The sequence below is a fragment of the Odontesthes bonariensis genome, chromosome 1 (assembly GCF_027942865.1).
Source record: "Odontesthes bonariensis isolate fOdoBon6 chromosome 1, fOdoBon6.hap1, whole genome shotgun sequence".
Lineage (NCBI taxonomy): Eukaryota > Metazoa > Chordata > Actinopteri > Atheriniformes > Atherinopsidae > Odontesthes > Odontesthes bonariensis.
In genome coordinates this window covers 34,766,354-34,794,019 of record NC_134506.1, presented here as the reverse complement: position 1 = coordinate 34,794,019, position 27,666 = coordinate 34,766,354, and the positions used below count along the sequence as shown (strand labels likewise).

At 40.8% G+C, this 27,666-nt stretch overlaps 2 protein-coding genes across 2 annotated transcripts; both read left to right on the top strand.

Annotated features, from left to right (window-relative positions):
- The first annotated feature begins 756 nt into the window (after positions 1 to 756).
- cyp1a (cytochrome P450, family 1, subfamily A) lies at positions 757 to 4,297 on the top strand. The gene is made up of 7 exons (XM_075465374.1): positions 757 to 862; positions 1,152 to 2,023; positions 2,149 to 2,275; positions 2,363 to 2,452; positions 2,637 to 2,760; positions 2,936 to 3,022; positions 3,238 to 4,297. Exons 2-7 carry the CDS (start codon positions 1,184 to 1,186, stop codon positions 3,533 to 3,535), a joined length of 1,566 nt encoding a protein of 521 aa, XP_075321489.1. The 5' UTR covers positions 757 to 862; positions 1,152 to 1,183; the 3' UTR covers positions 3,536 to 4,297.
- Positions 4,298 to 4,483: 186 nt separating this feature from the next.
- On the top strand, positions 4,484 to 26,895 carry LOC142379940 (enhancer of mRNA-decapping protein 3-like). The gene is made up of 7 exons (XM_075465348.1): positions 4,484 to 4,550; positions 5,143 to 5,314; positions 8,303 to 8,484; positions 14,789 to 15,151; positions 22,389 to 22,542; positions 24,468 to 24,685; positions 25,029 to 26,895. Exons 2-7 carry the CDS (start codon positions 5,151 to 5,153, stop codon positions 25,358 to 25,360), a joined length of 1,413 nt encoding a protein of 470 aa, XP_075321463.1. The 5' UTR covers positions 4,484 to 4,550; positions 5,143 to 5,150; the 3' UTR covers positions 25,361 to 26,895.
- The last annotated feature ends 771 nt before the right edge of the window (positions 26,896 to 27,666 follow it).

Genomic DNA, 27,666 nt, shown 5'->3' with positions numbered 1-27,666 from the left:
AACTGGTCAATCTTTAACTCCCCCGGAGAGCGTGCAGGTACAAGCACGCAATGGCATCTACGGTTTTTTTTTTTCAGGACTTCAGCCATGCCCGCGATGCTGCCGTGGAAGCGGTCACAAAGTCCTGTTGCAGCCCCCACCCACCCGGAACGTTTGCTGATCATCCCTTTTGAAGTAATAGGGCTGCGACTGTGCTTTTATCCAAGCATTAGGCACACTACTCTTATGAGTCTTGCCCAGTTAAGTCCACCCAGCTTCACTAAAAACTTGACTTAAGTGCCCCAGTTACTATTTAATACAAAAATGAACAAAAACTAAAATAATCTCGTACGTCATATATCATGATACAGCCCAAATATTGCACAGAAATAAAAAAAAACAGAAGGCACGATTGCAGCTGCGTGCTATTTAGACAGCCTGCAGAACAGTAGGTGACGTAAGACTTTGAACACTGTTATCACCGATAAGAAATTGTTTTACAGTCGGGGAAATTATGCTTGCCTTCGATATCCCTCACATGTCCATAAACTATTAAACATAAAAAAGTAATAAAGACCAGAGGATCCAAGGCTTTGTGAAGCGCATGAATTGTGTAACGTTCAGCCTATTACAGATAACTCGAGCGCGCACACTTTTTTCTGTTCCAAACTTCATTCATGACAGAGAGAGGAGGGGGGCGATGATGTCACCAACAGCAGCCAATCAAGTTGCAAAGCGCTCTATAAAATAAGAGTCCGTTCTTTGCTCTAAAGACATCCAGACAGGTAACTCGGACGATCTCTCAGCTAAACTGACTTCGTCTGCAATTTTGAGAAGCACCTCTGGGATCACCGCGATCTTCCTCTTTACCCATTCAACAAAGGTAAGCTGAATATATGCCTAATAGGGCAGATTTATTTCTGAAATGAGAGCTAAGAGGAGTTTATTTTGAAATAATACCTATTCAAAAAGTAAATTAGTTATTTGCACGTGCACCTTGCAGTTATAATAAACTGCAGGATGCATTTACATCTACCACTTTGCACAGGCTACTAAATGTTGAAAGTGCTGTGCATTATATTAACACAGAGTCAGATTCATTATGGTGCATAACATGTTGCTCAATACTTTTCTTCTGACTACCTTCCCTCCCCCTCCTGTTTAATCTACAGGTTGAGCAGAAGACAGAGACAACCTTGTCATCATGGCATTGATGATACTGCCGTTCATTGGAGCCCTGTCAGTGTTTGAGGGCTTGGTAGCCCTGACAACACTCTGTGTGGTCTACCTCACTCTCAAGCATTTCCGCAGTGAGGTTCCTGAAGGGCTTCGTCCACTCCCCGGCCCGAAACCGTTGCCTGTCATTGGGAATTTGCTTCAGCTTGGCAGCAAGCCTTACCTGAGCCTTACTGACATGGGCAAGCGCTACGGTGACGTCTTCCAGATCCAGATTGGCATGCGCCCTGTGGTCGTTCTCAGCGGCAATGAAACAGTTCGAAAGGCTCTCACCAAACAAGGGGACGACTTCTCTGGGAGGCCTGACCTGTACAGCTTCCGCTTTATCAATGATGGCAAGAGTATGACCTTCAGCACAGACCAAGCTGGCGTTTGGCGGGCCCGCAGAAAGCTGGCCTACAGTGCCCTCCGCTCTTTTGCCAACCTGGAGGGCACAACTTCAGAGTACTCCTGTGTGCTGGAGGAGCATATCTGCAAAGAGACTGAGTATTTGATCAAAGAGTTCACTAATGTCATGAAGACTGAAGGAAGCTTCGACCTCTTCCGCTACGTTGTCGTCTCTGTTGCCAATGTGATCTGTGGTATGTGCTTCGGCCGACGTTATGACCACCATGACCAGGAGCTGGTTGGCCTGGTAAACCTCACGGAGGATTTTGTCCAAGTTACGGGCAGTGGCAACCCAGTGGACTTCATACCTGCTCTCCAATACCTGCCCAACAAATCAATGAAGAAGTTTGTTGAGCTCAACACACGCTTTACCAACTTTGTTCAAAAGATTGTCAGCGAGCACTATGTCACTTTTGACAAGGTACGCCACACTCTCTGTCAGTTAAATGTTGTTTCGTCCAGTTTCCTTGAAAAACAATATTTCCCCTTTTTTTCTCACTGGGGGCTTAAGACTGTAACTGACGAACCTAAATCATTTCCTTGCAGGACAACATCCGTGACATCACAGATTCCCTCATTGATCACTGTGAGGACAGGAAATTGGATGAGAACTCTAATGTCCAGATGTCAGATGAGAAGATTGTTGGAATTGTTAATGACCTGTTCGGCGCAGGTAAATTGAATGCTTGTTGAGTAATCTAATAAGTGACCTTGATTTAAGGACCACAAGGATCCTCACAGAGATTTTATTCTTTTCTAGGTTTCGACACTATCTCGACTGCTCTGTCATGGTCTGTGATGTATTTGGTTGCTTACCCAGAGGTAGAGCAGAGGCTTTTTGAAGAAATTAGTAAGTACAAATATTTCAATAGAAATTTTCTCACATATTTCTTTTGTGTAACATGAAAATAAATGTTTAACATGAGACATAACTCTTGGTGGACAGAGGAATGTAGGAATGCTGCTCTCAGAGTTGACTGTGGCTCTTTAATCTCATCTTGCAACGACATTCACGGTTCACTTTTAATTTTCAGAAAACAACATAGGCCTGGATCGGACTCCTGCCTTCTCTGATAGAAACAACCTACCCCTGTTGGAGGCCTTCATCCTGGAGATTTTTCGCCATTCCTCATTCCTGCCCTTCACAATCCCACACTGGTAAGTCTCTTTTACACGAGGAAAGTACTACATGTTCTCATAATAATGAGCTATTATTGACATAAAAACTATCTCCAAGGAAAACAATGATGGAAGCAGAAAAATGACCATTGCAGACATAATGGGACAGAAATATGTAAATATTCCATGGACTGACACTTTGTCCTTCTTTTAGCACCACAAAAGACACATCTCTGAATGGCTACTTCATTCCCAAAGACACCTGTGTCTTCATCAACCAGTGGCAGATAAACCGTGATCCGTAAGTTTTTTTTTTTGTGGATTTTTAAAAAAAACATCTCTTGACAAAGAAGTTGCACAATTTTACATGCAGGCACCCTGAATGGGACCCTTATTAGCTGTAAAAAGAGCCAATAGCAGTCAGCATCAAAAATCTCCCTGAAGAATGAGGAATATTCCCTCTGATTCAATGTGTTTTCAAGCTTGTTTTAATTCTTCACTCTCTGGACCCTGCAGTGAACTGTGGAAAGATCCAGATTCCTTCAACCCAGACCGCTTCCTCAACGCTGATGGCACTGAAGTCAACAAGCTAGAAGGAGAGAAGGTGATGCTTTTTGGCTTGGGGAGGCGTCGCTGCATCGGCGAGGTTATTGCACGAAATGAAGTCTTCCTGTTTTTGGCAATCATCATCCAGAAGCTTCAATTCCACACGTTGCCTGGTGAGCCACTGGACATGACCCCAGAGTACGGCCTCACGATGAAGCACAAACGCTGCAACCTGACAGTCACACTGCGAGAAGAGGATGAGCAGTGAAGCTATCTATAATCCAGAATATATGACTCAGAGGGAGGGTTATCGTGACTGTGACACTTTATAATAAGAGTCCATCAGAGAGGCATCTTTCTAAGAATGTAAGGCACACGATGTCAAATCTGGTCTTTCAGACTAATGGAATGGAGGGGAAGAAATTAAACTTGCTCAATGCAAAATGTCAGAGATGTCTAAGTTGTTTAGCTCTGTCATGTTTTTGGTTTCTGAAGCAATATTTCTGTACATAGTTTGTGCTTCTCAGTGAAATATAAGGAGATACATGTTTCTCCTGCTGTGTTATCCTCTAATCTTAAAGCTCCTATTCAGAAAAGATAAAATATACAATAAGACTTTGGAACGAATGATATGTTTAACTGGATGGACATTACAATGAAGGGCATTGCAAGCTGCGTTTTGTCTGTGACACAAGACTCTGAAGTGAAGAGGTATTACAGTATAATACCACTGACACTTGTAAGCTAAATATTTTTTAATTTCATTATACTGTAGGTGTCAACACTGAAGCTATATGTGTATCCCAAAATGTGATTTTGTGTGTGTATATCAAGATTTTTTTATAGGTTTTTTTTTACGATAGAAAATAATTATTAATTAAAAATTATTAAAAAAGATCAAATTATTCTGAAATATGTTAGAAGGCTGGACAGTCTTCTTTTTTCTAATGTATCGATTATTGTACAACCTGTAAGGGTGTGTTGTCAGAGAAACTGTAACAGAAATAAACAGAAAACTGTACCTATTAAAGTGTTGTTTGCTTGAACTGAAATCACCCAACAACAAGCACCAACAGGCACAATGTAATGACTGATGTCTCATACAAATAACGAGCTCCCACATTCAAGCAATTTAATCTTAGAGACAGAAGAAAAAAAAATCCCAACAAACCCACGTGGGAGATACGGGAAGTGACGTAATATACCAACACGAAAGCTAGCACAAACAGCAGCAGCTTCAGCCGTGACTTTTTCTGACACCTCACTACATACTCTTCTAAAAGGTAAATCTATCCATTTTTGATCAAATACACTCCGCCTGGGTATTTAGAAATAGCAGACGCTTATTTTAAGGAGGCAACAGCCCACCTAGAGATGCACTTAAACACCAGAAAGAAGCAATTTTTAATGTTAGCTATTAAGCTAGCTTGATAACTTTCTTTGAATGCTGACCGCATACGGATGTTGATATTAAGCTTTTTCATTTTAAATGTTCAGTAATCAATTCGAACACCAAAAACCCTTTTCTCAAACATTAGTTTTCTCATATTTCTGCAAAAGGTCGGCACGTCGTGGCGTGGGGCAGCAAGCCCACACCCCTACCCTCAATTTTGACATAATCTCAGGAGGTGAGGGTGTTCAGACTCTCTTAGTTAAGACTTGCTATTCTTAATTTCCCCATTGGACAAGGTTTTAAAACTATTACAAAATACATCCCAACCTGACAGCAAAAAAAACTATTGTGGACATTAAAGCAGTTAAGTGTGAAATCCTTCAACCAGCAAACGATATGTATATGGTTTCTGACTGCAGAGTCTTAACACCTTTGGGTCATTAACATGCTATTTCTTTTGTGTGTGTGCTTTTGAACTGCAGTGAGCAGAATGAGCACAGACTGGTTGGGCAGCCTTGTCTCCATAAACTGCGGGGTGACACTGGGAGTTTATCAGGGAGCAGTGTCATGTGTTGATCACGCCAGTCAAACCATCTCACTGAGACAGCCCTATCGCAATGGAGTCAGGTGTCCTGTTCCCGAGGTCACCTTCAGGTATGAAAAAAGAAGGATGCTACCTCTGGCCCGACACATCCCCTATTACAATTTTCTTTAGGCAATGTTTAAGGCTCCACAAAAAGACATATTTGTAGCACATACACATGATACGTACACTGTCATCCCATTTTTGTAAAAAATATTTGATCCAGTAAACATTTGATCTGATTTTAAACGATGCCTGAAAATAAAGGTTGTGTACATTAATTTTAGAACGAGTGAAAGTATAGATTTTACATAGATATTTTAATGAAAAAACCCCCCAGATCAGTTGCACAAAAGTACACCGCTACTTAAACAACCCCTCTAAGCCAAGTCAAATTCCTTGTAAGTGCAAACCTACTTGGCAATAAACTTGATTCTGATTCTGAAATCCATAAATTGGAATGTTTTGTTCCAGATTTTGCACCTATGACAAAGACCTCTTTAGGAAGAGACAGGGAACACCCTGATTAGTTTAAATATGACATTTGAGCTCAAATGCATGACATATAAATCAAGGACCATGTGATCCAGTAAATTCAGCCCAAGAGCTGACTGTTTTATCCAGATTAAGTCTCCGTAATGCCTCAACTTTGGATTTGCAAGTAGCTTTGCAGCTTTTGGTGTCACAGCTCTGTCTCTTGGAGGCTGCGCAAATTTGACTTGAAGGGAGTTGTTTTGGCACAAGATTTTTAAAATTCTCTAGACAGACAAATCATGTCTTTTAACCACAGTGAAAACAAACAAGTCAGATGCAGGGCAAGGACATCTTTTTAGAAGAACCTCAGGGACTGAGTTCAACACTGAGTTTTGTATCATATTAACAAGCACTTGATGTCAGTAAATATTTTTACATGATTTTAGAAAGAAATCTTTTTTTGTTTGTATTAGTTTGACTTAAACTGGACTGTGGATATGTAAACATGTAAGTCTTGACTGAATTTTTACTAAATTAAGTTTTTCAATACTCGTGCTCTGCGCATGTTCTACAGTTGCTATCCCGGCCTTTGACCCAGAAGTAGCAGAATTATTCAGTGCATAGTAGAAGAAGAAACCCATAGCAACAGAGAATAACCACAAGGGGATAGCTTGCTTCACATTTGGTAATGAATGAATGAACAAATTAAAGGATAAAGTGTAGCCTGGCTGACGCGTCCACAATCTCGATGAGATGGTGGTCTGGGAACTAGGTGTGCATTTTCTCGTATTTGAGGCGTGGTTTACGAATGCCTAGAGCCGTTTATTGGGCGCTACGAATGTCTATCAAATGACGTCAGGTTCTTCCCATGCTGCTTTGCGCGCGATTCATAGCCAATTGTATCACTTATACCAGATGACGACAGAAATTCGACGAGGAAGAAGAAAAAAATGGAAAATAAAAGTAAACTTGCGCTCTAAGCTACTTAAATTGACAACAAAGTAGGCCTATATGCTATATTCTACATGAATTTTTATGTTGTAGAGTTGTGAATTTATTTTAATAATGGAGAAATTGAGCAGCCTTGCTTTGTTGTCTACAGTAGTAGATCAACCCTCATCTTACTTTGAAGCTCCCGGCTCCCAGAAGTGACGTTAACGAAGCTTTAGCAGCAGAAAAGCTATCAGGCTTGTGTTGATGATAATAATAAACTCCTGGACTATGTACAAACTTCCAAATGCATCGTTTGGTGAGTACAGACCATATTTGTACAACTGTAGAAGTTTGGTGTCATGACATGTGATTTTAGTGTGGTAATTTTGGAGATACGGACCAGGGTCCGTTAGCGCTTGTACTAAGCTATTCGGGATAACTCGGTAACTCAGCTGATGTTCAGCCAATATCGGAAAAACTTCGGGTGGGCTACTTGGCTGGATGTCACGGTTCAAATGACCCTAGGGTGAATCTACTCCGAAACACTTTCTAAGGCTGCATTGAACGGTAACGTTGTGTCCGCTGTCATGTTGGATTAACGCTCTACAAGCTTCGGTGTAGCGCATAGACGTCGTCATCGTCTTGCTGCCCCCCCCGTTCTGTGATTGGTTCCCAAACTCTAGCAAAAATAAGGGCGGTGGTTTCCAGGCTGACTTTGCAGTGAGAATGAAATCGAGCGCAAAGCAGCATGGGAATTCCCAGGCTAGATAAAGTGTGCAGATCATACAAAATCTATAGAGCTGTAAAGATGTCCAACTCCCCACTCAATATGCTAATTTTCCCATTAACTACATTCTCTGTCACTTGTTTTGGTTTTTGACATAATAAGCCAGCTGGAAGAAGCTCAATACTAAAAAGATGAAAGGGCATATTACAACCTATCGTCGGGAAGTTGGATATACATTCGTCAATAAATTGATTCTCCTCTCGTGCATGTGTACTGGGACGATGAGAATTGTCTTATTAATCGGCCCATCTGAGTTATAACTGATGTTTGGTTTAATTGCATATGGAAATGTACTTAATGTTGTTAAGTGTTCTGTGCTAAAGTTGAAGCTGAAGTGGAAGTGTGCTTTTTTTTTTCCAACAGGATAATGGCTCTTGACACAGTTGGAAATCCATCAATGGATTTTTCAAAGAAAGAATTTCAGGGTTATGGAATGGCCGAGTCAAAGCCTGGAATTGTGTCTTACTGAAATGTTAAAGTGAGATTTGAAACAAGCCGGAAATGCAAGGACACCGTAAAACATTTTGCATCTGATGGAATTTTGCATGGAGGAGTCTTCAGAAATTTTAGAAAGCCCATGTAACCAGTCGACAAGTTTTGTAAAATATCAACAAGAGGTTATATCTCCTAAAGGGAGTCAATGAAATCTTCTGGGTCTGAGGGTGTACTTGCTTATTTCACACAAGAACATTACACATCCATTTATGTCTTTATGGACAAATGGTTTTACTGAGTTGGTCCTCTTAATCTGTCAGGCTTTTTTTCTTCTTGTATCAAATGTTTGCACAACCAAAGATACCAGTTCTAGTTAATTTGCTTAGTGCAGTTTGATCCGAAAGTAATGTAGAATTTCTATTTCTTCTAGTGCCATGGATATCAAGGAACTGAAATTCCAAGATATTCAGAACACAGTCAACAAGCGAAGCTCTGGACAGGGATCAGCAACAGAACCCAGCTTCATATCAGCAGGAGCCCACGGTCAGAGTAACAGAGCAACAAGCGACAGCGCTCACTCCAGCTCTGCTCCGATCACCATCCTACGCAGAGGTGAGCGTTCAGATGTGCTGGTGTTTAAAAGCCAGAAAACAGAGTTAATTTTTATTAGTCAAGACTGAATATTCATATTGGAAAGTTTAAAATGGCGTAGAATTATTTCTCATAAATTTGACATAGTTTAGTAACATGTTGTTTTGCCAGGCTGTAAAAAGTGTGATAGTCAGTATACACGTTATTAAACTGTTTGAGTATTTCTTATTAACGTCAGAAGAAATTGATTGTAGAGTAGAAATATAGTCCAGCCTGATAACCTCATTATGTTACGCAATGTCATTTTCACAGCAGATCAAATCATCTTTAAGTCATTATAATCAGATGTCAAATGATTTCACTCACTGCATGTGTACCAAGTATTATTGATGCTCCAGTCTCCCACACTCCAGCCCACCCAAAAACACAGGCATTTTTTTGTGTCATTTCTCTTGCCTGTTGGAATTTCACTGCATTAACTAGTGTGTGCGGAGATTTTGACTCTGAAGGCAAGATGTTGGACGTCGTAAACGGGTTCGAATCCAGACTTCATTCAATAAAAAGTAATCAAACACTGAGAACAGACTTTTGAAGATGAAGATTAAGCTTTTATGGGGTCATGTTGTGTCCAGAAAACGTCTAAAAAGAAAGATATTTGCATGTTATGGGTTTTTTATGGATTTGTTTCATTGGCAGAAGAGGTATAGATGTCACTTTTATAAGCTCAAACCAGGTAATTAAACCCTTCATGTGGTGTTTTTATTTTTTTTTAACACGTTGTTTAAAGCAGGAGTTTTATACACCTCCTCAAAGATGTCATGAACACGATTGACATTGTTCTGTTTGTCGTTGTCATCAAATCCCTTTAAAAGACCGAAACCAGCAGCCCATCTTTCAATGATTCATCGGCTCCACCTGAAGGTGCATCTTTAAAAATAGATAGAAAATGTTCTACCATTGTTTTCCAATGTCCTGTCCAGGGGTGACTGTGCCTCGCTCACTGCTAAACCATGTTGAAAACAATTTTAAAGTGATTAGAAATGTAATTTCTTTTTGTTTTTTTTTTGCAGTCAATGCAGTGTGTAGCTTTGTTTAATTCAGTTTAATTCTGCCACCGACTCCTTCACGAGTCTAAATAAATGAATGTCAAAATTACGGGAATGCAGTTCAACAAAGTGGCCCTAGTCAAAACATTCTACCATTGTGGAGCTTATGTTATTGTTTATATTGCAGCTTCAGCTGCGCAGAGGAGGAAACTTTGTACTAAGTGTTCCGTAGTAGCGTGTGATGCCATCATTTGCAGTTTGAGCTTGTGCGTGTCTTGCTCAGTAGCTTAAAAACATTAGATACGGGTCAGGTTGTTAACACTGGTCCCTCTCGTAGATGTTAAATTTAATTTCAGAAGTTATTATTGTTTTTGGAATACTGGATACTCAAATATGTTAAATTGCAAACACAGTTTCTGCTGCCTAAATGTGTGTTGGCTATGGGACTCCTCTGCATTCTCCTGTGCATGTGGCGTGTAACTCAACCTTCCTGATTAGATAAGTTAAAAACAGCATTTCCTGCTGTCAATGTTCAGTCAGCAGGAAGTCTGCTTGGACAGTTCTGTGGCCTCTGCCGGAATAAGTTAAAGTGGGTTCACTTTCACATTCAGGGTCGCCAAACAATGGAGAAGTCAGAGGTCACAAAACTGGCTAATGCATACTGTGTGATATTCTAAAGCATTGTTGTTAGAATGACCTTCTGTGAATGACAAACGAAACTTACTTATTTGGAAACCGGCCTTTTCTTTTTTCCTGTTTCATTTAATGACTAAGTCAGTACAACTCCTTACTTGTTCGCTTAGTATGTGTAAACCCTGATGTGTCACTTCTGAAGTTCCCTTTTGAGAAACTTGAGCTTGGGACCAAACAATGACCTTCCCCACCCCCAATAAGATTCCCATTGCGTGCTAAACTCTTGTACCAAAGTTCCTCTTTACAATATGTGTGTGACTAAAATCAATAAACATTCCCCCTCCCTCTCTGTGTCTGCTCCTAAAGAGAAGTTTATGTAAAGCCTGGCTTTCGTGCCTCAGTGCCCTCCTGTCCGCTCCCTCCTCATCTCCCTGCCCACACTTACTCCTGGCCAGCACAGGAAACCGACACCCACTCCCCAACAGGAAGCCATGTTGTCCCAGTGTGCTCGGAAGGCCAAAGTGATATCAATTGTGGAAGCAATGTTTACCTTTTGAGTTTTTATTTTAATCTCTAGCTCTCAGGCTGGTGGCCAGGGAGCTAATGCCCAAATTGCATGGGGGCCAAAGTGCTGAGTGGCTTGGTCAGGGCAGGGCAGGTCCTTTCACACGCAATGCCATGCTCCCAAGAAGCCCCCGGCCCCAAAGAAGGGGAAAACAGGGTGGGCTATTGCTTATACAAGATCACAGATTCCAGGAATGGTTTCTGAATATCAGCCATTGATCTTTCTGGGAGAGTAGAATGGGAGTTTTAGCAACTGACTACTTTTGTGGATAGTGCAAAAGCCCACTGAAGCACAGGCAAATTCCATCAGACGGGCATAAACTCACATTTTGGATGAGTAACCGCAGACTCTACCCTTATGTAAAGTGTTACCATAACCAGCACGCTACGAGCGTCTGTGGAGTGAAATAATTTCCAGCCTTAAGTTTTACCATAAATCCCAGCTTAAGAAAAAATTGAACTATTCGCAGCAAAATCCAGGATTTTTTGAGCTTACACTTCATTCCATTCCATTCGTTTGTGCTGGGAGCTTTGATTTCCGACCTCTGCTGTAACCACATTGCAACACACGTTTGTTCCAGTCGCACACATATCGGCTGTAGTTCTGGAGGCAGTAATGACAGTGCAGATTGTTATTTAGCATACAAAGAAGAAGAAGTGTTGCAGAGATGTGTATTCAGAATCATGGAGATTACCTAGAGTGGAACACGAAAAATTCTTCTCAGAGTTTACACACTATTTATTTATTTTTTCTGATCATGTATTCAACAGTGCAGTGTCACCATACTGCGATCGCACAAAATTTTGGTGGAATTTAAAGGAGAATTTTTTTTTTTTTTAAACTTGGACCTTATTTCTGGCATAAAATACATTCATCTACTCACCTAATAATAGTTTGGTGAAAGTCGTAGAAAGCCCCCATAAGTCCCTCGATAGCCCCGGATAACAACAACACGGCAGCTCTGAGCTAACAGGGCAACAGTACGCGTTCATTCATTCATTCATTCATTCATTCATTCATTCGTCTTAAAGTATTGGTGAAGTAAAGACAGATAATGCCTTATTTAGAGGCTGTATTATCTATGCCCTGTTCTCTCCTGTTATATGGGTATACGTGGATCTCGTGTGATTTAAATATCTTCCGAAGGACGCCGACTTTCACCAAACTGTTATCGGTGAGTAGATGAACGTATTTTATGCCAGAAATGAGGTCCAAGTTAAAAAAAAAAAAAACTTCCCCTTTAACGCCTGTTTGAAGTGAAATCAGTGTAGCTCACAGTCTTGTCTACTGTGCTTGTTATTCATTAGCCTGTTTGACTTGGAGCTCTGCCCAGTTCATACAGATTTTTGATTCATAGCATGACAAAACACTTCCTTGTAAATATAGACATCGCTGGCTTGCAGTAATTGGTAGCTTACCTCTATTCCCGTTCACACAGGTGAACACATTAACCCAACGCATTATCAAGTTAGAGCAGTCCCACTAATGCTTTGCCCACTAATTGTAATTGCTGTTAATTGGTGAATGACATCCAAACCCTCAAGAGTTTGCATGTCTGTATTTAAGAGACATAAGGGTTAGCACTAATATTAATATGCCCAAATAGTTAGAAAATGAATCCCTCTTGTTACTGTTGTGCTGGTTGTTGGAGTGTATTTTTATATTTATGCAGGTCTGAAATTAGTTCACTGTTTGTTACCTGCTTTGTATCTACACTTGAGTCTCCCAGTTTCTTGCGTGAGAGAGGCCGGAGCACCTTAGCTGTCACACTGACAGTAGCGTGCGACTGTGCCTGTCTGTCTCCTGGTTAGCGTGAGAGCTCTGGATGGTTAGAGTTGAAGGCCAGGTTTTTCCAGTTTTTCTTTCTTTCCTTTTTTTTTGTTCTGGGTTCATTTTGTTTTTTTGTTTGTGCTTACATGTATGTAAACTTTATTGAGCGCTGCTCAGTCGGCCATTGCATGTTTTGTGTGTCAGCTGTGTTTTGTTTTCAGCGGGTCATCTTCTCTCACTGTGAGAGTATAAAGCGCTTTCAGTCAGAGTAGCACGAGTGGAGAGGAGTTTCATCTGGGCAGTGTTTGACACTGCTATGAATTATACTGTTAGTTCATTCATTCACCTTGGGCTTAATTCATTCATACATACAGGGAGGCTGGAGCTACCACCATTTACAACGAAATTACTGTTTAATTTTTGTAGCTCGTTGTGTTTTTAAGAGCTGATTAGCATGTGAACACTGCTGACAGATTAAGTGGAAATATACATTGAGGTTGATTTATATTTAAAGCGGAAATTATGCCTCTGGCTGCTCAGAGCAGAGCTTGTTGCTCCCGTTAATGATAAGGTTCAGTCTGTAGCAGCCATGCGAACAGTTGTGTGTTGATAATTTATTCATTAACCACCTGACTGCTCTCTGTAGAAAAGCTGATTTATAATTCTCAAATTTGAACAGGGACGTTTTCTTGTGAGTGAACTTTGAACAGAAATTCAATTTTGCGGGGAACCTGTCATACAGCATGGCACATAACACAAGAAGAACAATTTTTTTTTGTGTCAGTCTGGCCAAAAATGCTCAATCAAGATTCTCAAAACTGCACAAAAGCACCCGGATAAGGTGGTGAGGTAGGGGTTCGAATCACTCCTGCATTTATATGCTCAACCGGACTCAAACTGTCCAAGGTGCTCCAAAGTTTAACGTTTTTGCATCTTTTTGTAAAACAGTGGAGCGGAACTGTTTATTAGTATAGCCAAATTCCCAATAAAGCTGTTCTCATTCGCTTAATTTTCTGCTTCTTTTGTCAGACGGCTAAACGCATCAGAAAGTGAGACTGAAAATCAGCCCGTTAAGGCTACCCCGACCATTCAGTCGCTTAAAGCATTTCCAGACTGTTCCTTACTTCTAATAAAATCCTGATTTTATAACCACATCATTTGACAAAAATCCCCATTCAATTAACTTAAAGACATTTGAATTTGATTGTACTTCCATGTGCAATGACTTCCCACAGAAAATAACCGTGGTCCAGTAAACTGGCCATGTTGAGCTGTAAATGTAGTTCGCCTCAGCTGTGTATGCAAACATGCTGATGAAATGGAATAGCGTTTTTCTCTGTTATTGTATTGTTTGGTTTATTATTTTGTGATATATTATTATGTGCCAACGTCATGTGTAAGTCTTTAATAGTCTTTATAATATGTGATATTTTAGAATATCATCCCATAAGGTCACGTATTTTATGCATTAAGGGACTCAGTTACTTCAATGAGTTTTGCTGTGTTGCCCCAGATTGAAAAGTTTAGCCTTAACAGCCAGTCTATCTTTTTCATTGTCGCAAGAGTGTGAATTCAACGACAGCGATGGTGTTTTGTGTGTTGGGTTGGTGACACTGGGCAGTCCTGGTCGAGTGGGTGCTGCACGCATACGGGCTGAAAGTCATCAGAGGTCCGGGTTTGAGTTGTGGCCAGTGAACTTTGTGTTATGTTAATCCTCTCTCGCTCTGCCCACTTTCCTGCCATTTCTACACTAGTTAAAGGCCAATATAGTAGAACTCACAAAGTCTTAAAAAGACAAGTGTCTACTGCTGCTACAGCAGCTGCCGGTGTAAATATGATACCAGCTGTATCAAAGATAATGGAGTAAAAAAAGAGATTTTTCAACTCGGATAACAGTGAAAAGGTTGATACACAAAAATTTACTCCAAAGAGAAACACACTCTCCTCTGAAAACACCTTTTGTTTAAAGTACTGTTCAGTGACTAGATTCATTTATTTATTTTATTGAATCAATGAACTGATAATTCATTTGAACCTTTTGGAGTATTTTGATGTGATCTGTACATGTACTATGATCCTCAGAGGACTGCGACTGAGGTCCAAGTATCATGAATATATCGTTGATATTTATTTATTTGAAGAATTTGATACTTGTTTGTAATTATCATTTCAGTCTCTAACTTTTTACAAATTATAAATGAGATTATGAAAGTAATTTTTCCTGTAGGCTCCATGAGAAGGCAGCTAAGATTCAGTCTTTTGCGCAGATCCCAGTTTAATGTGAGACATCACCAGACTCTGTGTTCTCCAGTTCCTGCAGGTTCCTCTAACAGCAGAGGGGCGGCGCACGCCACTCAAAGGAGGAACGGTGTGAGGAACGGAGGTGCTCGAGGGCCAGTGAGGTCGAAGGATGACGAGTGCTTCGGTGACGGGACCGACGAAGACCTGGACACTGACTTTGACTTTGAGGGAAACTTGGCTCTGTTTGACAAAGCGGCTGTTTTCTCCCAGATCGACGGCACCAGCGGCCACAGCAACAAGGCGCAGCCTCAGAGCGCGCAGGCCGAGCAGAGGCCCCAGTCCTACCGTCATGATCAGAATATTCTGGAGGCGAAGCCTATCATATACAGACAGATAACGGTGCCTCTGCATGGGAGTAAAGAGTACTGTACTGGTAAGATGATGCCCACACATTTACACACATGTAGCAGCACTTTACATGTGCAGATGCTTTTAATCTGTTGGCAGTGAATGTTTAAACAAAGTAACTTTTCATTTGTGGAATCGCATTCATTTCTAAAGTGGTTGGCAACAAAATGGGATCAGTGGCACAACAGGAGCTGCTACTATGGTGTGATTATTTTTCAATCTTGTAAATTGAAGTCAATGGTACCGGACAGGAAAAAGCACACAAAACAGACACTTTTTTTAATTTTTTTTATGAAATACTGAAATATTCCCACCACCCAGACCCTTAATAGTCCCCTGGTTATCTCCTCTCTCACACCTAATATACCTCAGCATAATCACACTGAATTAATTTCATGTGAAAATCTTTTTTGTGAGAGCACGAGTCCACATTTTGGACATTTTTATCAGTGAACATATTTGGCTTTGTGAACAAAGTTTGTTTTGGACAGACGCATTTCTTTCCACTGGACAAAGCTGAAACAACTTTGGCCAGGAGTCTTGTTATGTAATATCACTGTTTGGACAAGCACAGTTGGCAAGCACGGCTCCAGCTCTAGCTAAATGGGGAAATATCCCAAACTTTTTTTTTTTTTCTTTTCCCCAAGTTGATACCGAGCGCTATATAAGCTCTCATTGCTTGAAGGAATGTGCTGCTGTGTCTCTTTCTGTTCAACACAACAGGGAAAACAGCAAGCACTTTTAGGAGAGGCCCACGGTGGACGCAGTGCTTATTTCTCCCTTTGGCATTACATACCCCTGGTTACTGTTTATCATGGGTGTGACTTCTGACCTCCTACACCCCCTCTGGTGAAAGCTAAAAGAGATGATGACCCTATCCTTGCTCACACGAGGATTGTTACATAACTGGTTAATACAGACACGGGAGAGTGACATGGTGCAGAAACGCAGACTTTAGAGTCCAAGGTGTGAGAGCGGTGTCTCTGGGGGCACCCGGGGGTGTCAACGGTGTGTGGTAATAGAGGAAGGGCTGAAGCCTGTGTTACATGAGAGCCAGTAGGATCAGACTTTAGTGCAATCTTTTAGTGGTCAAAAGATGAAGTTGAGGATATTTTATTCTACTTAGTCTATTCTGCTAAATGGAATATGTTAGTAAACCAAGCACATATAAGACATTTCTGACTCCTTTTTGTGTTCAATTATGATGGTTCAAAATTAATTTCCGTTAAAAATGAACCATTATTTTCAACATTTTAGCGATGGTCAGGGTGTTCTTTTAGTTTTGTCCAATTTTTGAGTGAGTTTCTGAGCACTATGGAAATATTTTAGCTTTCTATGAAGTTTGAGCCTTCAGATAACCGGTGGCTTTAGAAATATGACTCCTTAAATGTTGTCCCAATGATAATCATGGGTTCCTTCATACAGCTGCTGAGCACTCTGTAAATCAAAACACTTGATTTTGTAAGCTATGATTTTGTAAACATGCCCCATGGACAATTCTTCAGTTGTGACATGTACTGTATGTGTCGATCAATGCTTGAGTTGTGCTTGGTTATGTTCGTGCCAGTTCACCGTGTCGGTGAACAGTTCCCTTGTGAAAAAATACTTAATTAACCCCAAAAAGAAATTCTAATGTTGAAGTATGTAGTTTTTCTCTCTCTTTTTTTTTTTTTAATGATCAATTAACCCAGAATTGTTTGTGTTAAGCAGTCGCTGCTGATGGCTTTCTCTGCTGGCAGGAAATCCCGTACTGTTCATTATTAATTGTCCAACACTCAGCTTCAGGGTCTAGATCAGCCTCAGAACCGGCCTTCTTTATCAGTTTGTGAAGTCTCTTCGAGTCTCTGATTCTGATGCTGCCGCCCTAACAGATCACTGCAAAGCAGATTGCACTCTCCACCACAGACTTCTAAAAGATGAGCAAACTCCTGGTGCAGACATTGAAGGATCTCAGCTTCCTTAAGAAGTACTGTCAGTTCTGCCCCTTCTTGTAGACAGCCCTGTTCCATATCCAGTCTAGTCTGCTGTCCAGATAAAGTCTGCAGTCCTTCACCATCTCCACCTCTTCGTTTTGTTTTTTGTTCAAGATGAGGCAATTGTTTCCACATCTCACATCACTGATAAACCCAACAACTGCAGAGTCATTGAGTATTTCTGCAGATGACAGTTGACAGATGACTTTGAGTAATACTGGGAGTGAAAAAAAAAAATAAGATCAAGAATATTTGCTGACTGTCTTCTCAGACACAACCTCTCAATCTTGCAAACTGTGATCTGCTTGTAAGGTAGTCAATAATCAAGGCGGCTGTGGAGGCATCCACCTGTATTTTCTGGAGCTTCTCACATAATGGTGCAGGCTGAATGGTGTTAAAAGCACTTGACTCCTTGAAACTTGTTGAAGCTCAGTTGAAGGAATAGATTGAAGAATGAAAATTTAGATAAATAGTAAGGAGTGAAAAACTGACAGCCCCAACAATACTAACGGCACTAAAACACAAATGTGAATCCACCCTAGAGAATATACTCGAGCGTTGCAAATTAATTGTTTTGCAATTATGTTCACAGTTCCCGTCAAATCATCATTGAGACTCTTTGGTTTAAGACCTCAGTTGAATGGTGCATGCAGGACAACCCAAAAGTCTCGGAGAATTACAGGCCAAGAACTGAAAGAATCTCAGCGGGCAATAAATAGTATTCAGGTACAAGCAGCCGAAAGTAGGCTTGCAACATATACATGGTGCCAATTTTTTTTTAAACTATAAAAGATGGAACTAAGAGAGTAATTTATACTTTTTTTCCTTTTAGAAATGAGCTCGTCTTACTCCTAGCTGTGCACAGTAGCTGATATTTGGACATGTAATATTTGTCAGATTTTTCTTCCATATTATGCTTTTGTGGTGACATAGCAGAGCTCAGAGGAAGCACCTGTCTACCATTTAGCAGAGAGTTGCCAAGCAGTGCCTCTTTTCTTGCCGTGTAGACAGATCTGCTTCCCAGGGCTGTCATCATAATCCCCATCCTCTGCACTCTGTAATTAGTATGCCGCCGTCCGACCTTACATAAACAGCACCTCTGAAGCAGGAACAAACCGCAGTGCTCCTGACCTGGAATCTTTGCCAGTAAACAGATAAATCAACAATAGGAGAATACAGAAAGAAAAACAGCACCCAGCTGTAGATTCGGTTGAAGTAAGTCGTTGACATGGGGATTTGACGAGCCTATTTCTATAGGCCATTGTTTATTGTAAGAGTATGTGTGAGTTTAGTGCTGCTATGATCTTGTTTAATTGTGGTGAAACTGCCTCACATATGAAACAGACTGCAACACACATTGCAAACAAGCCAAACATCCTTCATTTCCATTACTTTATTTGCCTTTTTTTTTCCACTAATAAGCCATCTGACCCAACAATGGAATAGTTTTGAACCATTATATTTGTTAAGGACTGGCGACCGGGATGTACCCTGCCTCTTGCCCAGTGGAATCTGGGATGGTCTCCAGCCCCCCCGCGGCCCTTAAGCGGGTATAGAAAATGGATGGATATTTGGTAAGAAGTTGATCCGTGTAAAATCATATGAATATATAAAGGCGTTCTTTTAATCTAAAGACTTCTTACAAATCCATGTTTTAAGCTCAAAAAAGTTATTTATTTAAAGATGTGCAAAGTAATTTCTATTTACAGTATTTTGACCTGCTACGGCTTAGATTCATGCCACTTTTTTTTCTTGGTGCATAACCTGGTGCTCCGGTAATGAACCAGATGGAGCCAAAGATGTTAACTACAATGATAAAAGCTGATCTCACAGATCGCTGTGGTTTACTTTCTGCCCCTCAGCCTACTGGTTCCCCAAGGAGTAACCTGAAGTCAGACATTTGTCCCATATTCAGTTAGTATCTGTAGCTTTTAGTCCCGCTGACTGTCATGCTTGAAGGACCACTTCAAGCTCAGTTTACTTTAGCGCTGCTGCGTACTCATAGCCACCCGGTTGAGCTAGTTGACTCGAAAGTGGGTGTGTGCCGAAATCACTGAATGTGTGTGAAGGCGGAGGAGATGGCGTGTGTGTGGAGTGGGGATAGTTTTGGCAGCGAAAGCCCTCAGAAGCACACCAGGTGGGGTGCTTGAGAAGAAGCTAGTGCATACAAGTGCAACTCCCACTTCCTCTGAGCTTGGCACTCAAGGCAGCGCTTTGCATGACAACAAGCAGTTGACTTTCAAGCGCTTATCGCTCACATGAGGATCGGCATGTTTCACAATTCTTTTGCCCACTGAAACACATTAGCAGTCTTTGTGTGGTATCAATAATAGTGGGAGGGGAGCGAAGATGAGCACGGATTTTTGTCTGGCCAGTCTCTGTGTTTATAAGTCATTATCTTCTGTAAGTGTGCGTGTTTGTTGCAAGGTAGAATGTGTGATTCTGATCGTGTTGCATGACTGGATCAAGTGTTGGCACAATAAGTGTCATAAGTGTCTTGTTTGTGCAAACCAATGAGGCCAAAAATTCCCAGTTACCAGGCCTTAACTGCCTCCCAGCAGCTTTATTTATCAAAGGGACTCTGAGCCGTGCTGTTCCCCCAGCTTGACTTTCATTACACTTTTAATGAGCCACAGGCAATAGACAGCTACAGATTAGCACAGGCTCTTTTAAAGGTTTGCACGGTGATAAAAGGCTGCAGTCTCGTTATGTAACGTAGTGATTCAGAATGTACACAAAGGAGAACAATTCTGACAAAGTTGGGTGACATTCATCTCAGACACATAATAACAAAGGGATTTAAACATTTAACTCAAAAGAAATGTGACTTCTGTAGAAACTAAATCGTTCTTTGTACCTGACCAGTCTACATGCAGTCACTTGCTATGCAACCGGCTAAAAACATCCACATACAAATTCTCAACATTTGCACAGTTTTAAAAACTCGTCCATCACCCTTATGTGGTTTTGATGGATTATAGATATCTGACTTTGTGTCTGTGCAACACAGTTATTACACGCAACGTTTTCTTTGGAGCCTGACTGATAAATTATCTGTCAGCCAATATTTGCTCATCTAAAATAATGGTATGTGCACGTTGTATTTGGTGAAATATCAAAGATGTGAAAGCTGATAACAAACAGTAATGCTTTCACATAGTTTGCCTACCTGAGAGCTCTTTTCAAAACCTATTTGGATGTGTGATATGTTCAGAGCTTATTTGAGGGATCATGGTTTTAAATGTGTGAGGATGTTCAATCTCATCTCACGGATATGGCTCTAGTTCTCTGAAATCTTATAGAGACTATTAACATTTGTTTATCAAGCTTTAAATGATCCTTTTGGCTTCTTACACAAACGCATGCTTGAGTCAGTTAAGCAGTAAATACCTCAGCGAGTCATTCCTCTGCTTGTAATGGATCATGTATCCTCAACACAGACAACTGGCATTTACTTAATGCATAATGATTTTTACCATGAATATTCTTCAGTCGATTAATTTCACTTCTGTGTAAAAGATGCAGAACCTGAGAAATGAATCTGGTCCTTCAGTTGATACAAAATATTACTTCTCTAAGCTGTTTTGAATAGCACAAACTCAGTTTTTTCCCTTGTATACTTGTATTTTCTTTTATGTTTGAAATAATTTCAATGAATCACTGCAACCATTTCCCCTTTTCCTGGTAACTTATACGGGGTGGTTCGAGACTTGGCTCAGTAGTGTGCCTTTTGTCTTCAGCCAGCGGCAGGGATTCAAAGCATTCGTGTGATGCCTTCTATCTGGTTTGCTTCTGTGTTACTGTCAGGCTATCTGTGCCGGAACAGTAAAAGAAGAGGTAATTTACTCAGTTTTTTACCTGCTCTATTTTTGTAAGTCTAAACATATCCTGTACACATACATAAATGACTCTGTGGAATACAACTGAAATGAGAGAAGTTGTCTACGACGGTTTATTGTTAAAGGTTTTCTGATGTTTGTTTTAGTCTGAGAACCACAGTTAAGAAACTGAATGGATCTCTCACCACAGGCCGTTAGGATACAGGTGCAGGTGTTCATGTGTGTGTGATGTTTGTCCTCTCTTTTTTTCTTTTTCTGTCACGCCAACCTGCTGTATGTTTTGACTAAGGCAGCCACCAATGTGGGGGGTCCAGCCCAGTGCAGCCCTGCCCCACAGCAAAGGGCTGGGAACTGGTCAGAGTGAGGGTGCGTGTGAACTCGGGGCCCACGGGGAATAGGCGTCTCACTTGGAGTACCTCATGCTTGCCATGATTTGTAAAGGGTGTCTGTCTTCCCTTTGTTGCCTCAGACAGCAGTCACAAATAGTAAAGGAAATGGAGAATCTTCCGTGATGGGAACAAGATCAGGTCAGGAGGAGGAGGAGGAGGAGGAGGAGGGGCTTTTTTCCCAAAGGAACAGGTTTACTCGCATAAGAATCTTTGTGGGAAATCACTTCCAGCCACCAGGCAAATTGCAGTAAAATTGAGTTTGTTCCTTAAGGTGAAAAGTAAAAACTTTTGTTCATATATGTGGCTCGTAGATTGTAGATGTAGAATCATGATTTGCAATTCAGTGGCTAGTGAATTCAAACATACATCAGTTGGTGAGAGGGAGCTATCAGTCCCTGAGATCACGGGAGTGAGTTTATATTTCAACCAATATTTCTCCATGTCTCAGTGGTTGGTGTCCTTTGCGACTTCTTTTCCAAATGCTGTTAATGTTTTCTATGGTCCTCTGGTGAATACAGATTTCAGAATGATATAAAACATGATGATGATGTATTACTATTCAGGTGTCATTTAATTTTGGTATACTTTGTGTGCGGGATGTTTCTGAATTTTGGTTCATCATCCCCTGAATGCTGGAAATTGATTGTGGAAATGTGTATGAACCAATTCTTCTTTGAGGTTTTGAAATATAGAATTTTTGCATGCATGAACTGTGCCCGAGAGCCATTTATTTGATCAAAATGTCAGCGTGTCACATGGGAAAGCCACCGGTTGAATGCATTTAAGGTCCAATAGCCTGCCGTTAGCATGAAGCTTGACATGACACGACATCAGAAGCTGTGGAAGAATGTTTATGACATATTTTTATTGCCTGTTGAGAAATCCTGTTTTGTTTTGTTATTTTTATCTTTGTCTTTCCTAATTTGGGACACCTCATCTGAGCTGATAGTTTTTCACAGAAAGTTAATGTATTTATTTACCTATAGATCTCCATTTTCTGCTACATCTGATGTAACAAAGCATAGAACAACCTGGTATCACATCTTGTCTTGCCTCTGCAGATTCAGGCCTGGTGGTTCCCTGCATACCCTATAAGCTTCACAAGCGCCTACTGGAAGCTGCAGAGCACTGGGGCCTGTCTGTTAAACGCAGGCTGGAGACGATCGGTGTTTGTTCCAGTCAGATGGCTCTCTCGTTGCTTGGTGGACCAAACAGGTAAGAAATACAGATCTGGACTTCGGTGTGGTGAGGAAGCTTGAACAAGTTACCAAACTCATGGCTGGTTAGCGCACAGACATATGGAGTTAGTAATATCCTCGTCTTCGTACTTACAGGGACATTCCATGACAAATCATCCAAGACTTTCCTCCTTGTTTTGAGCTCTTTATGGGAACAAAGAACATTTTCCAGTTTCCATGGCAATCCTCTTAACCCATGTGTTTCTACATGTTTCAGATGGTAACCCTTGACCCCCCCCTGGGGGTTTATTTTCTGAGCAGTCCCGAGAACATCCTATCAGACTAAAGCAGCTCCGCTTGGTATTTCTTGTCTGTACCTTTTATTAGCAATGAAGTCTCATTGAAGGTAGCAGAGCAACAGCACTGAGGCTTATATAACGAACATATTAATTGTCACTGATCCTTTTATCAGTTAAGCCCTGTGTGATACTCGCATGTTTTAATCTTACACTGGAACTACTGTGAGCTCAAATCAAGTTTTACAAGTAGTTTTGTGGTGGTCCGCCATTTTTCCGACTGCCTTCAGACACTCAATTTGATCTTATATCGAATGATGTTAAAATGGGATGATGCAAAATTTTTATAAAGCTTCAAAATAATTCCTTGATTGTATGAGCAGTGATTCAAATCAAATAGGATGTTTGAAAACTGTGACATGGTGTTACTAATTGGAATGATCACTTATCACTGATCCAGTCATGTTGTACCTTTTCTGTTATTTACCTTATTTTGTCGTGTTTTGTCTTGTATGTTTGTCCTATGTCTAGAAATCATTTAAAAAAAAAAATGTGATCATTGGTTTTATTGAGATTATTGGCATAGTTTAAAAGCCTTATCCAAGTGCCGCCATTAACAGGGGTCCCATGATCATGATAAGAGTGTTTCTGTTGAGCTTAAACCTTTATGGAAAAGTCCCATTATGTTATCTTAAGTTCAGAGAAAAAAGAAAAGAAAAACATTTTGGAGAAGCTTTTTTTTCCCCCTCTATTTTTGCCTTTAAAAAAACTGAGCCGTCTTTAATTTCAGCGGGTGATATCACCGTCTGTAGGGACTTTTTATTCAGGAAACTGAAATCAACAAGTTGGCAACAGAAAAGATTTTTTTGAATTGCAAAATGAAAAAAAAAAAAACTATAAACCTGCCACCGTGCCATGGACCTGCTGACCACGAGAGAAGCTTCACTTATTTACAGGGACTTTGTTAATGTTTGCTGGTTGATAAATGTTTGTCAATGTTCTCTTAAAAGGTTTTTACTGGGTAAAACAGTTATGTTTTAACCCTCTTTGTCCCTTCTTATTGTTACGTGGACAGGACTGTGCAGATGTTTTAGACACTAAAAAAGGAAGCTTTAAGAAATGATGCCATTATTAGCTTTTCTTTTTATGTGACATGCGTTAAAAAGGAGTGCAATTAAGAAAAAAAGTAAAGCAAATTGATTCCTGGAGTGAACCTGATTTACCTTTTTATAGAGTTGTTCTAAGCATCGTAGAGGATTTTTTTCCTGACCCAGTGTTTTCTGTCTCTATATTTCCAGTCCCTCTGTGTGTGTCTGTGTGTGTGTGCGTGTGTGATGTTTTGTCTTGTTGTCAGGCTGCAGAATGAATTGGGTACAAATCAAATGCGTTCCAGCAGAACTTGCAAATGGATATTACAAACCACCGTTTTCACAAAGTGATTGGATAACAGTATAACGTGATGGTGTGTAAGGCTTCAGATAGTTCTTAGATCTGCACTGACTGACTGCAGAGAGTCGCAGGGTCAGATTTGGAAATTAGCACGCTAACATCATCTGCTCATGACATAGTGGTTTTCATATAGTGTGTGTCATTACAGAAACATTACATATGTAGCACTTACTTTTAATCGTTCTACGTCTCTTTATTTTCTTTTCTCTTTCCCCAGGCTCAACCCAAAAAACATCCACCAGAAGCCCATAGTCATCCTTCTTTGTGGGCCCCACAATCAGGGGGCCCAAGGCGTCAGCTGTGGTAGACACCTGGCCAACCATGAAGTGGAGGTTATCCTGTTCTTGCCCAGCTTTGTCAAGATGGACGAGTCGGTCGCCCGTGAGGTCAGCCTATACAGCAGGACGAGCGGCGTGCAGGTGGCCAGCGTCAGTGGTAAAACGCACCATAATATGATTCAGATTTCAAGTCCTTTTCTGCGCAGGGTTTACTTATTTTGAAGCAAAAGTTTAAGCTGATAAAATGTCTGAGTGCCTCAGTTATTAGTTCATTTTGTCCTCTTGGGACAGACGGGCACAGGCAAACGTTGCCCTCTAGTGGAGTTTCACCACTTAAAACTGAACTGAGTCATTCTGCATTGGAAAGCTCACACTTTGTGGTTTCATCTCTGAAAAAATACTTAGATGACAAAAGTTTAGAGGAGATCCACCAAGATGAGAGAATTTTTTATTTTTTTTCCCATTATCTTAAGTAATGTTTTTGTCTTCTTGTGTCCCAGAACTGCCTGCAAGTCCAGTCGACCTGGTCATCAACTGCCTCGACAGCCATGAAAACCCACAGCTGAAGGAGCAGTCCTGGTACCGATCAGCTGCTGACTGGGCAAACAGGAACCGGGCTCCAGTCCTAAGTATTGATCCTCCAGTCAGCGAGCAGACAGTGCAGGCAAAGTGGACCCTGTCGTTAGGACTTCCGCTACCTTTAGCAGGGAATGAGAGCAAACTCTACCTGTGTGACATTGGCATTCCCAAGCTGGTTTACAAAGAAGTTGGCATCAGCTACCACTCACCCTTCGGATGTAAATTCGTCATCCCGCTGCACCTGGTACAGTGATCAGGAAGGGGTGGTCTGTTTTTCCAGCAAGTCCAGAGCATTGTGGAGGAGCAACTCTATGACCAAAAGAACACTTTGGAAAAAATTCTATAAAGGTTTTTGACCCGCTTGGGAATATCTTATGATAGACTAACCTTTGCCTGAGCTCTAGGTTTGTCCCCTCAGCAGATGCCACTTGTTGCGTGCGGCGCTTCTTATTTTTGAGGAGGAACGGTTTCCTGCTCTTTGCCGTGTTTTGATAAAGGCTCCGTGCTGATGGGAATGTTTACAAAATGCTGACCACTGAGTCTGTCTTTGACTTCTGACTCCTGTGGTCAGTTAAAGCAACATGGACACAGTTCCTGTTTCCTCTCTTTAGATTCGAGGTGGAGACTGGTCCTGACCCTGTGACCTTGAGCACAGCTCAGCCTGAAACTGTCTGCCAATACTCAACTGCCATTCATCTTTCACAGTGGATGTTGATGTCGGTCCTTACTGTCATTTCACTTTGTTCTCCTCAAAAAGGTGATTTTTGTCAGTTGCTATAAGGGTTGTAGCATTATTAAAACAGGTAATATTGACAGGAGTATGTACTTGTATTCATATTTTGAATGCATCTCAGGAATGATGCATAAAAACATTCACGTTTGTATTTACATTACCCTGATGGTCTCAGCCACTAACACTGGATGTGACCATGACCATGGCTATTTGGGAGTAGAACATCTTCAATATGAAACATTTTGCAATTGTAACACTTCCAGTGAAATAAGCAATTCTTGATCAGCGTAGTCATTTTGTGTTAAAGTTTTTTGAAAAGCAGACTGTCCACTTTGCGTCACCACAGAAAACAGCTGCATCTTTACACTGAAAGCTACGCGTTTTGAGAATTATGCAAGAACTTTTCAAAAGCTCGAAAGACTTTTTTGTCATCTGTGTTTAACATGTTCACCCTCAACTGACTTACATTTGCTTTATTGAATCCATTTTTGTAGTTCATCAAAGGTCTCTGAACACTTTACATTTTTACAGTCATTTTGCTAATTGTGACAAAGGAGTGACCTTTGTTTTATTTTTACATATATGGTTGTGGCTGTTCTGCCACGAAGTAATCAAGCGATCTGTGTTAAAAAGGCATCGTTATAATGACAGCTACTCAGAAATCTGAGAAATCTTATCTCTTTAGACCTCGGCCAAACCAGACATTTGCTCCAGATGGCTGGTAGAACAAGGCAGAATAGATTAAACTTAATCGGTTGGTGCTTCTGCAACGTTCAAGCTAATGGATCTAAGTATTAAAGTAAATGAAATGTGTTGAAATGTCCTGTAAGCCTCCACTCAGGATAAAACAGTGGCTGCAGCTTCTTTTCCTGTACGTTTCTGTGGCTCTTGAACTGTAGCAAAGACGAAGTGACTCTAAAATATGATCATGGTTGTGATCCAGTCATGCTGCTGTAAAGAAAGATGTACACTGTTTTGCAACAAATGTGGTCTTGACATCATCTGGTGTGAGGGTAAATGAAAAAAGAAATTGCAATAAAAATAAGTTGAATTTATTACCAGCCCTCTTGATTATTTCTAACAAAGCAGCTGATGCGAGCAATTCGTTTTAGATTGGTTCTAAAAACATGTTTTTTAATGTATCTTTAGGTATGCGGTCATGAAAACGTAAATCCATGGGAATCGCTGGCTGCCTTGACATATTTGGACAAGCAGATACTTGCCCCCCTTTTAATGTAGTAATTTTAAAGCTCACAGGCATCCCAAACATGTTTCTGAAGGCCTTGAAGATTGCTTCAGATCTTGACTTTATGACACCGTGTACTTCAACAGAAAAGAGAGCTTCATGTCTTTTATGGGGGATGAAACACCATCAGCGTTTCACTTCCTGTTCAGGCTGCTGTACAGGTGAACAGCCAGATATCTGTATCCTCCACCACCTCTTCTCCCAGGATAGACGGTGTTTGACTTATTGCTGGTGTAGGTTCCTTATTGAAGCCATAAGCTTGACGCTCTTCTCTCTCGTCATCCACATCCGCAATTGAAATAAAAAAATAAAAAAAACTCCACAAGATCCTTTTTTCTGTTCTTCAATTTACTTCCACCAAACGAAGAATGTTACATCCATAATCCAGTATGAGAAAATAAAAAGGTGAGGGGAAAAAACAAAGAAATTGACAGAGAGAGGGAAAGGTCAAAAAACTGTGTGGCTCCACTCCAAGCTGCCCAACCACACTGACTCCTGCCACCAAACTCTCCCGAGACCAACCACAAATCAACCCAAATCACGTTCCAATATCCAAACTCAAATAGACATCAAACCCAAA